Genomic DNA, 12,289 nt, shown 5'->3' with positions numbered 1-12,289 from the left:
CCGCGGAACCATAGAGTTGGGACCGGGCGCGGAGCCCTCGATTGGCCGCTCAGAACTCGGAGTCCCCAGCCCTCGCGGGAAGTCGCCCCGGAGACGAGGGGAAGAGCGCAGACGGCGGCCGGGCCGGGAGAGGCGGGCCGCAGAGCCGATTGGGTGAGGCACGCGCGAGGGCAGCCCCCGAGGGCCGTCCCAGAGGCCCCCGCGCTGCTGGGGTCCTAATAGGCAATACCGCCTTCCACCGCACGTGTCTGCAGCGAGATGCCCAAATCCAAGCGCGACAAGAAAGGTGGGCGAAAGGGGCGTTTGGACCCGGGTTGGGGGAGTTCGTCGGCTGTCCGTCAGCTGTTGTTGAGGGTTCGGGGGTGCTGAGTAAGACGCCAGGACCTCCGCGGGCTCGCTGCGCTGTGAGCTGGGATAGACGGGGGCTTGGGGGCGGCAGGAGCACCGGAAGCACCGGAGGAGGCTGGAGCCTGGTGGAGTCAAGGAGCGGAGACTGTTTTGGCCGGCCTGGAGAGCTTTTCCAAGGCCGACTGACCGGGGAACAGCCTCTGAACACCCAGGCTGTGCCCTGTCTCGCCGTGGCCCACCTTTCCTACCTCAGCCGGTCTCTTAGGTCTTCGCGCTCCCGCCACCCTAGCCGCCTTTCCTTCAGCACAAGCTTATTCCCGAGTCTCGTCCTGTGTACTTGAAGTTGCTTCTGTCTGGCGTGCTTGTGCTCCGGTTTTCGTATGGCTGGCTCTTTTCTTGGTTGGCAGTTCGTAGGCATCTCCTGACTACCGTGGTGCGTCTCTCACCCTAGCTTTTTAGTTTATTCGCTGAACGAATATTTAGGGGTCTGGCACTCTCCAGGGGTTGGAGGACACGATAGTTACAACAAGGAAGGCGTGGAGCTGTCATCGAGCTTAACATTTTAATCGTCAGAAGTGTATTCTCCCCTGCAATACCAAAAATCGAATAAATAAAGTCAGATAGTAATGAGTCCCCTGGAGTAAAAGTGAAAGAGATGGTGGTATCCTTTTGTATAGTGAGGACAGAGAAGGCCTCTCTGATGAGGAGGCAAATGAGCAGAAACCTGGAGTTACCTGGGAGAGTGGTGTTCTGAAAAGAGGGAGCACCAAAAAGTACATAGGGCCTGGAACGGGAGCATATTTAACGTATTTTGGGATAAGAGGTCAGTGTAGCTGAACAGAGCAAGCAAAAAGCAGAGTGGGAATTGGGCAGGGTGTGCAGGGCTTGAAAGGTTTTTGCAAGGAATTACCTTTCGAAAACCCAGGTGAGCAGAGGGATTGATGGGGTTCAACTTTACTTTTAAAAGATCACCTTAGTTGCCTTGCTGGGAATAGAGTGGAGAAGGCGGGGTCAGTGGGCAGGTGCAGAAGCAGCCAGACCAGCAATAATCCAAGAGAGCAAGGTGCTGGCTTGGCCCGGTGCTGCACGTGCCCCAACTGGTGTGACTACCTTTCTACATGTGTGCTTCGTGAAGAGGGACTGTGAGTGCAAGAGGTGGCCCCCTCCTAGGACCCAGGGCTTTGCATTTGCTGTTCTCTTAAGTGTTTGTGGAATAATCGGGTGCTGTGGAGAGAGCCCTGGTCAAATCTGGCAAATGCCAAACCTTCTGAGTCAGGGGCAGATTGGGCCCCAGCTGTTAGAGATGCTTGTCCCTCCCCAAAGAGGCATTGTTGCATCCATGGGTCCAAACTGCAAGACAAGATGTGGCAAAGGAGCTACTGTCCCCAGACTCGTCCTTCCACAGCACAGACCAGCCAGAGATGATCTCTATGCACCATGGCTAGCAGGCAAGGTCTGCCACTGAAAGCAGAGGCAGACCAGCCCTGCCCCCAAACCTCAGGAGGGATTTTTAGGTTAGCCTCAGAGGGGCTAAGGAACACCTGGTTTGTCTAAGTAACAGGAAAGATCAAGTGATCTTCAGGCTCCGGAACACTGGAGAGTAGGTTCTCTGGGGACCCTGGGAGTAGCCTTGTGTACCAGAAGTAGTGGCTGCGAAAGCCTTGCCGCCTTTCCTCAGACTGGCTTGGTCCAGCTGGGCTGCTAAAGGGGAGAAGAAAACGAGTCTCCAGGGCGTCCCCATTTGTCTCACCATCCCCTTTTTCTTCTCTGTATTAGTCTCCCTAACCAAAACTGCCAAGAAAGGCTTGGAACTGAAACAGAACTTGATAGAAGAGGTAAGAGCTTGTTCTTTCTATTTTTCCAGAACTTGTGTTTGGTTTACAAAGGTGGGTGTAGGGCTGCTTGTCAGGGAAACATGCTGCTTTAAGAAAGAAACCAAGCTGCTGATCCAGCCCTTCTTCCTCCAGCAGCAGCATCAGTGAAAGCTCCCGTAGTGATGCTTTGCAGCCTTGATTGAGCTCTTGCTCTGCCCTGCAGTGCTGTTTCATACATGCCTTTCCACTCCTTCCTCACAACATCCCTGGGAGGGAGATGCGACGTGACTGTGGCAGTTGGGTAACTGAAGTTTACAGAGATGGGTTAACCTGCCCCACGTCAGAAAGCCAGGGAGTCACCAAATGTGGGTATATGCACCAGCCCTCTGACTGCACTGCCTCAGGGCTGCGGGCTGGGTGAGAGCAGAGTCTACTGCTCAGAGATGCTGCTTCCAGCTCATCGTGGCTGCAGCCAGCAACGTGGGCACCACAGAGCCAAGAAGCTGTGTCCTCTTATGAGTAAACAGTAAGGTTTTCTATGTTTTCATGTAGCAAGAGCCATCCTAGTATAGCTAAATTTCTAGGTTGTCAAGAGCTACCAGACAAAGCAAAGAAAAGTGGCCGGTTCCACTGTTGGCCGCAGTAAGTCGGAAGCCTGCGAGGACGGTGGGTTGCTGGCCTGGGCTCAGCTTTCCCTGCTTGGTGTCAGGGCAGCCCTTGTACTGAGTATCCTGGCTTCAGTAGTGGAAGTGTGAGGCCTCAGGCTCTTAACTTCCATGGTTGTAAGAGATCGAGAGCAGACTCTTCCTGACTGAGGCCAGAGTCTTGCCCAATCCCTGCTGCCCCTTGGACTCCAGAGCCCCATGAATTGTCCCGCAGCTTCGGAAATGTGTGGACATGTACAAGTACCTCTTCATCTTCTCCGTGGCCAACATGAGGAACAGCAAGCTGAAAGAAATCCGCAGCGCCTGGAAGCACAGCCGGTGAGCGAGCTGCGGAGGGGGGGCTGCCCTCGCACCGAAGGGGCCGGACTGCTCTCAAAGCACAGGGGCAGCTAACGGCCTTGGGTACCAGGGTCACAGATGGCGCCTTAATAAGAACAAAATGCCACACTCCCAGCTTCGGGTGCTTTTTAACTATTAAAGCTGGTCTTGCACTGAGCTCCTCCAGAGGAGGGACTTGGGTGTTGCTCAGGGATTCCTCCAGGAGAAGGAACTCTGTTAACCCTGGGGTGTGGTCCCTTAAGGAACATTTCACCTGCTCTGGTTCATACCATTAAATGGGCCTCTTCCACACATCCTGATGGGGGTGTGGGCGGGGGGGCATGATCACCTAACACTCAGAGTGGCTGAGACAAAATACAGTGAATGTCAGAGAATGTGCAGGAAGATAATGAAAGGGACACTGGGCCGGGGACAGAGTGGGCAGGGCTGCATGGAAAAGTGGGAGCCTCCGGCCACACCTCCTGCTACAAAATGGCCTAGGCCTAGGTTCGTGCTCTGGAGACTGGAGCTGCTTTGCCCTTAACTAAGGGGAGGACAGGGCAAGGCACTTCCTTCATGGATCTTTCTTTTTCTCTGTAGGATGTTCTTTGGCAAAAACAAAGTGATGATGGTGGCCTTGGGTCGAAGCCCATCGGACGAGTACAAAGACAATCTGCATCAGGTGAGTCTCCAGGCCACCCTGGGAGGGGCCGAGGCCAGGCTGCCTTCTGCTGCTCTCACGACACGTACTCTGGCCGTCAGGCTGGCCCGGGGTCCGAGAGAGCAAGGCCTGGCGTAAAGCTCTGTTCTGCTTTAACCTCCAGGCCCAGAGAGTAGTGCCGCCACCTCCAGCTGTGACAACAATGTCTCCAGATGTTGCCAGATGTGGGGGGTGGGGCTGCAGCGTTGTCCCCAGTGGAGAACCACTGCTCTAATGAGACTGAACCGACCTCACTGTGGTTTTGTAGGTCAGCAAGAAGTTGAGGGGTGAAGTTGGTCTCCTTTTCACCAATCGCACTAAGGAGGAAGTAAACGAGTAAGTGTTTGGGGGAGTGGTGGGAAGGGAAAGGTTGGGGAGGTCTCCAGGGAAGGAAAAATCCCGGGCTTTGTACATCAGCTAAGAACTGGTGCCTGGAACCCTGTTACCGAGTCTTTAATCTTTCCAGCGCTTCACTTCTCTCCAGGCTGAGCTGAGAAGTATGGGGGTCGGGGGGCGAGGCCCAGGGCAGAGCCTGACTCCAGGCGCGTGGGCGGGCCCCTCACAAACCACCCCTCCTGCCACTTCCCTTTCCCCCAAGGTGGTTCACAAAATACACGGAAATGGACTACGCTCGAGCGGGGAACAAAGCAACTTTCACCGTGAGCCTGGACCCAGGGCCCCTGGAGCAGTTCCCCCACTCCATGGAGCCACAGCTGAGGCAGCTGGGCCTGCCCACTGCCCTCAAGAAAGGTACGGGGACGGGCGTTCCTAGAGCTGAAAGGTCACAGCTTAGCAGCCAAGGTTGCAGGCTTCCAAGCCTGCCGTTGCCCCCTACCTCCCCTTTCTGGCTGAGCAGGTTATTACTACCAGCCTCCGTTTTCTCATGTGAGAGTGGGGCTGAGCGCCCCCCTCAGAGCTGGGGTGAAAGCAGACAGTAACTTACAGCCAGAATACGGCGGTTAAGGGACTATGTAGGAGTCACTGTCCCCTGCCCTGAAACTCTCCCAGGCAGCTGAGCACTTGCTGATTAACCCCTGCCCTCCTCTGCAGGTGTGGTGACCTTGCTGTCCGACTATGAGGTGTGCAGGGAGGGTGATGTGCTGACCCCGGAGCAGGCCCGCGTCCTGGTGAGTGTGACCCCTTCCAGCCATCTCCAGGCCGAGGCAGGAGGGGCTGCAGACACTTCTGACCATACTTGTTCCTCCTGACCTTTGATTTCCTTTGTCTCTTGCAGAAGCTTTTCGGGTATGAAATGGCCGAATTCAAGGTGACCATCAAATACATGTGGGATGCGCAGTCCGGAAGGTTCCAGCAGATGGGCGATGACTTGCCAGAGAGCGCGCCTGAGTCGGAAGACGAATCAGAGGAAGACGATGACAGCTGATGGGCCCTTGGGACTGAGGGCCTGTTCAGGTCTACTCTTGGCTGGACCACATGGGACTGCCGCCGCCCCCTGTAGGAGCAGCTGTTTATTTGGCTGTGGGTGAAGATGAGAGAGGCGACAGGGACAGACTGTTTCTCTGTAAATAATAAAACTTTGTCAGCAGGGTGTCTCCCTGCAAAAGAGACTTTTCTTAAAAAGCCTTTGGGTTTGGACTTTTGTTTGGATTCCCAAGGTTCCCTTTGTTCACCTTGAGCCAGCTTCCACCCTGGCTCCTGTGTGAGCACCGGGGCCACATAGCTCTGGGGACATGAGAGGAACCACCAGGGCCAGGGCTTCTCCCTTCCTCTGGCCCTCGTGCTCCCGGCTGGAAACTGGGATTTGCTAAGACAAGAGTAAAGCCACTGCTGAAACGCAGTGAATGTTAAAATGTCCCACAGCATCCTGAGAGGTTTTATTCTGCTGGATGGTGACTCTAGCGGTAGGTTTTTGCCCAAATAATTCCATTTCAAAGTGTTGAATGAGGTGATTCTTAGTGAGAGGCGATCTACCTCTGGGTGTGAGCCCTCTTGTCTCTCGTGGTGGGAAGAAGCGTGAGGGCCACCTCCAGCCCCGCTGCTGAGGGGTCAGCCTGGATTCAGGGCAGGAGGCTGGGAAGACCATCCCACTGCCCCTGCCCTTTGAAGGTTAACCCCTACTCCTGCCTGCTTCTCACCAAGCCCACGGGAAGGACAGGACACAGGCCGCAGGCTACAGAGGAAACGTTCACCAGGTTTGCTGTGAGCCTGGGCTTCAGCCAGGTCAAGGGGCTCTATTCATACAGGAAATGCCCGAGTAGACAGCAGCCCCATCACATGACGGAGGCCACTGGGAATATTAACAACAGAGAAAATAAACGATCTGTGAACAGGGACTGTGAGAAGAACTGGATACATAACGCAGTTAAAGGTCAAAGCTGGCCAGGTGAGAGAGAGAGAGGTGTGTGCCGCCTGCCACCCCAAGTCAGGGCGAGGCCTAGCGGAAGTAGTTGGGACATTCATGGGCAACCAGGTGCCAGGCTTGATCAAAGGCCTGCACGACGGCCGGCTCCAGGGGCCCCTCCTCAGTGGCCGCCAAGTTCTGCTCCAGCTGCTCCAGGCTGGACATGCCCAGGATGACCGCGTCCCCCGGGGCTCCCTGCAGGGGCAGACGGCCAGACGTCAACGCTCTTCTGCAGCATGGTGACCCCAGTCACACTCCCCCTCCAGCCCCACCCCAGCCAAGCCTTGGGATCTGATTTTTATTTACACCCTACACAGTTCTGGAAAGAACTTTAGGTGCCTTCAACAGTGGTAACTGTGTGACTCCAAACCCTGTCTTTCCTCCCGCTGTCACACGGCTCACCCTCAGACAGACCTAAGTTCAGAGCCCAGTTCTGCCGCTAGCAGCTGGGTAAACTTGGTTCCGCTATTTAAACCCCCTGGGAGTCAATCTGCTTCTCAGTTCTCAGCGTGGTTATGGGAATGAGAAATTATGGAAAGTTCTTAGCTCCCATTTATTGAAAACCTACTTTATCTATGTGCCAGACACTATGCAACTGTGTAAGGCTAAAGCTGGAGAAACATCAGCCGGGAAGACGCGGGGCACCAGAGAGGGGAACTCCAGCTCCCACCAGACGAGTGGGCTGCAGTCAAATCTGTGACACATTTCTACCCCTTTCACAGCTGTGTGAACTCCAGTTTTCCCATCAGTAAAACTGGAATAATCACACTTCATCAGGCCAACATGATCACTCAATCCATGTTTGTAAAGCCCTCTTTACAGGGCTGGCACTTGGACAGCTACTAAGAACAACAGGAAGACATCTCAGAGGTAAAAACTATTTAGAAATCACCTTGAGGGAACTCCAGCTCCCCTAAAAGGGCAGAAGCAGAGCCTCTGGGGATGGCTGGGTTACCTGCAGCTGGGAGTGGTGGTACATCCACCGGAGGGCGGCCGACGTCATGCTGGGGGCGCTTGGCCCATAAGCAGCCCCCAGGGCCTTCTCCACCAGGTCGATGGCCTCGAAGTAGTGCTCCTTCCAGAACCTGGGCAGGTGTAGGGGGGTGACACGGGTCAATACCATGGAGTCACACTGGGGACCATAGTCCAAGAGCCAAGCAGGGCAGCTGTGCCCAGCGCTACCCCGCAGCATGGAAGGGCTGTGGGTCTCCTGCATTACTGGGCAGCAGAGCCACTCAGGATGCTGGCTCCGTCACCAGAGACCACAACAGTATCTTTACTCCTGAGAACCCAAAGCCTGTCCTCACTTGACCTAGAGAAACAGGCAACTAGTAAAGGGGCACAATTCGGCCCCAGGCTTCCTAAGCCTCCATCCAAGGCCCTCTCCTTCCCTCTTGGCAGGTGGTGAGCATTTCTCAGGGAAGAGCTATGACTTGGAAGACCCGGCATAAGGTCCAGGGATTTGTCACGGAGATCACAAGAAAACAAGAAACCCTATGGGGCGTTCTGTAATACCTCCAGGAATCGAGACGTAGGTCCAGGCAGCAAAGGAAGGCCTGGAGCCCCCAGGAAAGCAGCCTAGAACTTCTCCATTTCAGATAGAGGGGACCCCCTCCCCACCCCCCACCTTGATGCAGCCCATCCACAGCTCACCGATTCCTGTAGACCTCAGCCCAGCTGTTCCCAAAGAAGCGGCCCGCAGGCTGTTTCCTGTCCTTGTCCTCGTACTTGTACTTGCCGGTCAGCAGGCCCCCTGCGGGAAGGCTGTCATCAGATCCCCTGCCCGCACTGCTCCCGGAGGCTGCTCTGGACCAGAAGTGGGGCCAGCTGGGTACCCAGGAGGGATGGAGGACCCAGCCCAGCTTCTTGTCAAACCCCTCCCTGCTTCCCAGGTCCCAAGTCTGTCCCGTACCAGCCAAAGGGTTGTAGGCGTAGAACCTCAGTCCAAAGTGCCTGAGGCAGGGGAAGAGCTCCGTTTCCACCTGCCGGGTGGTGGCGTTGTACATGCCCTGCAGGCAGAAGGGGCCAGCTGGAGAGGGTGCACAGGTCAGGGGACCTCAGCTCTCTTTAAAAACCTTCAGTCAAAACCTGTCCATGACTTCAGCAGTAATTTCCAAAATCACTAGTGGTGGAAGGGGATGAGGAGATGGTGCTGGCCCCTACGAAGGGACACTGAATGGGGTATGTCCTTCCGTAAATACCTGTAGGCACCAACCGTGGGCTGGACACTGAGTTCCCAAACATAAGTGGATCTAGTAAGGTCTCTGCTTCCAAGAGATGTTAGAGTTGAGTTAAAAACAGACAGAAGACAGGTGATCACATAGAGGTGGGCTCTGATATCATTAAGGATGTTCACAAATACTCGCTCAATATATGAAGATGAGCTCTGGAGACTGGAGGCCCCACTGGGCTGTCAGGAAAGGCTTCCAGAGGCAGAGGCCTCTAAGTGAGACCTGGGCAGTCTGCAGGGAGAAGGTGGGAGAGTGTTCCAGGCTGACGTGCACAGGGAGAAACAGGAAGGGATGGAAGCACACAGCAGGCAGGAAGAGGAGCCAGGGCAGAGAGCAGGTGCCTGGTGGCAGGGCTAAGGGCACCTGGGAGCCATCCGCAGCTGTAAGCAGGGGAGTGGCTGCTATGGAGAGGGCACGGGGACAGTAGGAGGGGCTGGGAGGACCCAAGATCAACAGGCACCCTGGGGACAGAGGCCTCTGCAGCCCTGGCCTCACCTGGTACACAGTGGGCAGGATCCAGCCATTGCTCCTGCACAGGGTACAGATCTCAGCCACCTCCCAGGCGGCATAGTTGGAGAGGCCAAGCTCCACAAACTTGCCCTGCAGGGGAGAGGCCAAGGTCAGAACCCATCACAGCCTGGGACGCTAGGAAGGGGAGACTGGGCTGGGGACGCTGGGAGTCGGGTCTCTCCCCAGCTCTGCTCTGGGACAGCCCTGGAGCCTCTACTCTCCTGGGTAATGACAGGTCAAAGAGAGGAGCAGCAGGGACACCCTCACCTCCTGGTGCAGCTGGTGGCAGGCCTGCAGTGTCTCTTCCACAGGGGTGTCATGGTCAGGTGCATGTAGATAGAAGAGGTCGACCTGGGGGCACTGCAGCCTCTTCAGTGATGTCTCCAGCTGGGACCGGAGACTGTCAGGCTTCAGGGACCTCCCTTCCCAGGGATTGGCCTTGGTAGCGATTTTCACTTTGCAGGAAGAACATAAAGGTTAAGAAACTTTACCACTTACTAGCCAAGTGACCCGGGCTCAGTTACTTCAGTTCTCTGAGGTTCAATTCTCTAATCTATAAAATGGGGATGGTAACAATGGAACTGTCCTCATAGGGAGATCGTGAGGATCAAACAAGGTCTCACGTGTGAGTTCTCAGTGTTCCCTGCTGTTGTATTATTAGTCGCAACTGCTGGCTGTGCAAAGTCTTATACTAGGGGCCAAGTACACAGAGATGAACTAAAAACCCTGGTGATCTCTGCCTTCAAGGAGCTCAAAGCCTAGACAGTGACGGTACAATATGTAAGTGGGGTAGAACCCAGAGGACAGGTGTGTGGTCAACCTGGGAATTCCAGGGAGGGCTTCCTGACCCCGGAGCTGAGTCTCCAAAAAGAGTTACAGCCAACAAGGAAGGGTGGGAACTCGGGCAGAGTCACAGAGACAAGAAAGCACAGTATGTGAAGGGTCATCTGCAATTCTGAGTTCTAAAAGTACAAACTCCAGGCAGGGAGCAACGGGACATGAGACAAGAGAAGGGGGCACAGACCTAAATCCCAAAGGGTTTTCTCAAATACCATCAAAGATTTTATGACTGAACCGGTCAGCTGTCTCACTCTGGCTGTGGTACAGAGAGAGAAGTCAAGGGGACAGGCCTGCAGACAGGGGGACAAGTAAAGAGGCTGGTGCAAGAACTCAGGAGAGAGAGCCAGCTGCTAAGCCTAGCCCCTGGCAGATCAATTTGAGAGAGAGGTAGAAGGTAAAATGAGCAGAGGGCAATTACAGTTTCCCCCTCCCCTTCCAGACTCCTGGGAGCATGCACGTCTTCACATCCACTGTAGAGACACTCCCCATGAGAACGAGACAGTGTTCTGTGCTGCAAGCAGCTTGGAAGTGCTATGAAGAACTCTGGCTCTCTGGATTCTGTACTTTCCATACTTGGCAAAGGCAACTCAGTAGTTCACAAGGGAGGGAGTCATCAGACCACTTGGATATTAGAGAACAAGTCCAGATTTTCTCCATTCCTTACATTTCTCAATCCCCCTGCATTCTTGGTGTGAACTTTCCCTCGGCTCCGGCCTGAGGACTTTGACCCAGTGAGTGCCTGGCCTCAAAGAAGGAAGCAGGGAAGGGCTGGAGGGGAAAAACTCAGAAACAAAATCTTCACTAGCAACGAGAGGCAGCCAGGTGAACTAGAAAGTGTGGGTCTGAGATGCACATTTCCAGTCTGTTCCTCCAGATCCACCAGGCTCTGAATCTAAGGAGGACCTAGAGGGGACCGCCCACAAGCGGCCCACACCTGGGAAGGAAGAGCCTCAGGATGGAAAAAAGGAATCAGAGTGTGGTAGTGATAATAACAGCTGACACTTGTTGAGTCCCATCCTGTGCCAGGCACTTCCAGTGGCATCAGGCTGATGAGGGACCATCCCTACACCCACACACATCCTCTACTGAAGCCACACCTGCCTCCTGGCCATCCTTCCACACACTGGGCACTTTGCATTTCCAAGCCCCGTCTTGGCACAGCTATGCCCTCAGCCTCTCATGCCCCTTCCTCTCATTCTCTGCACAGCAAACCACTATTGGTCCCTTAAGGCCCAGCTCCAGTGTTCTCTGAGCCTTCCCTAGTGCCTCTCCCTGTTCCGGTCATGCCCTCTTCCGGGCTCCCCTGCAATCACTTGCTTTCATCTTCCCCACTAGACTCTGAGCTCCCTGGGGACAGGATAGCATCGCTTTCCCTTCTACAGCCACAGGAAAAGCCTAGCACTACAGGAATAGACAGAAAGGCATTACCCAGCCCTTACACCTTCCTCCTCACTCTACCACCCCTGCTCCCTCAGACCAGCCAATGATAAGGCTACAGCTTTCCCTAAGAAAGTCAGGGATACTGCCAACTGAACAGAGTAAAGTCTAGGGACTGACGAAAGACCAGGATGAGAAAAAGGCGCTGGGGGAGCTCAAGGGCAGTGAGGACAATAGGCAGAAGGGCGTAGGAAGAACGCCTGGGAACCGGTTATGGGCACCTGGCAACCGATTATGGGCACCTGGCAGGGTTGGAACAGGGTACGGCATAGCTCTGGAGGCCAGGGCGGCAGCGGTGCACTAAAAAAGCAATGGGGGTAGAAACGAAGTACTAGATCTGGCTCAGGGTAACATTTGGGGGTTACCGAGTTGTAAACCCCAGGGGAAGAAGTGGAGGGGAAAGTGGTCAGGACAAAGCACTGTTGAGCTGACCAGGGTAAGATGTGCTCGGGGCTTGAGGAGCAGAGGGAATCAGAGTTGCGGGGTGACTAAGGGGAGGTCAAAGCCCCGGGAAAGGTACTAAGCTGTCTGTCCTGAGAGAGGCTGGTGCACGGCTGGGGTCAGGTCAGCGTCCCGTGGGACTGTCTGGCTTCACCGTGCAGGGGTAGGCCTGGAGGCCAGGGCGCGGGCGCCAGGAGTTACCTCTGCAGTCGCCGCCGCCGAGACAGAGCCCCAGGCCACCCAGGATGCTCTCGGACTGGCCGTCGCTGTACATGAAGGCCGTATCCAGCTCAGTATGGCCGCGTTCCAGGAAGGATCGCACGGCTGCGGCGCTGGTGGGCGCGTCCATGCGGCGCCCCATCTCCATGGTGCCCAGCACGGTGGCGGGCCGGGCCGGAGAACCCGAGGAGGCCCGCGGCGGTCGGGACATAGCGGCGGCGGCGCGAGCCTCGGGAGGATGGGGGCTACGCGCGCAGCGAAGGGCTGCGCGGGCCACTGCGCGAGACAAGGTCGGGAGCATGAAGTCGGCTCCTGCGCAGTGGGGAGCCTCGGGCCCCGCCCACCCGCCACGGGGGTGGAGCCCCGGAGGCGGCGAGGGAGTGAGGACAAAATAATGCGGCGCC

At 55.7% G+C, this 12,289-nt stretch overlaps 2 protein-coding genes across 2 annotated transcripts; one reads left to right on the top strand and one right to left on the bottom strand.

Moving 5' to 3' along the window:
* The first annotated feature begins 3 nt into the window (after positions 1-3).
* On the top strand, positions 4-5,413 carry MRTO4 (MRT4 homolog, ribosome maturation factor). The gene is made up of 8 exons (XM_006196711.4): positions 4-286; positions 2,125-2,183; positions 3,042-3,145; positions 3,746-3,827; positions 4,114-4,181; positions 4,444-4,595; positions 4,896-4,972; positions 5,080-5,413. Exons 1-8 carry the CDS (start codon positions 259-261, stop codon positions 5,227-5,229), a joined length of 720 nt encoding a protein of 239 aa, XP_006196773.1. The 5' UTR covers positions 4-258; the 3' UTR covers positions 5,230-5,413.
* Positions 5,414-5,999: 586 nt separating this feature from the next.
* Positions 6,000-12,217, bottom strand: AKR7A2 (aldo-keto reductase family 7 member A2). Its single transcript, XM_006196712.4, has 7 exons — positions 11,868-12,217; positions 9,216-9,403; positions 8,934-9,038; positions 8,120-8,216; positions 7,861-7,960; positions 7,163-7,292; positions 6,000-6,402 (listed from the first exon to the last, which is right to left on the bottom strand). Exons 1-7 carry the CDS (start codon positions 12,184-12,186, stop codon positions 6,241-6,243), a joined length of 1,101 nt encoding a protein of 366 aa, XP_006196774.2. The 5' UTR covers positions 12,187-12,217; the 3' UTR covers positions 6,000-6,240.
* Between the last annotated feature and the right edge of the window lie 72 nt (positions 12,218-12,289).

The sequence above is a fragment of the Vicugna pacos genome, chromosome 13 (genome assembly GCF_048564905.1).
Source record: "Vicugna pacos chromosome 13, VicPac4, whole genome shotgun sequence".
Lineage (NCBI taxonomy): Eukaryota > Metazoa > Chordata > Mammalia > Artiodactyla > Camelidae > Vicugna > Vicugna pacos.
The sequence above is the reverse complement of the archived record's forward strand: the minus strand, read 5'-3'. Positions and strand labels throughout refer to the sequence as shown.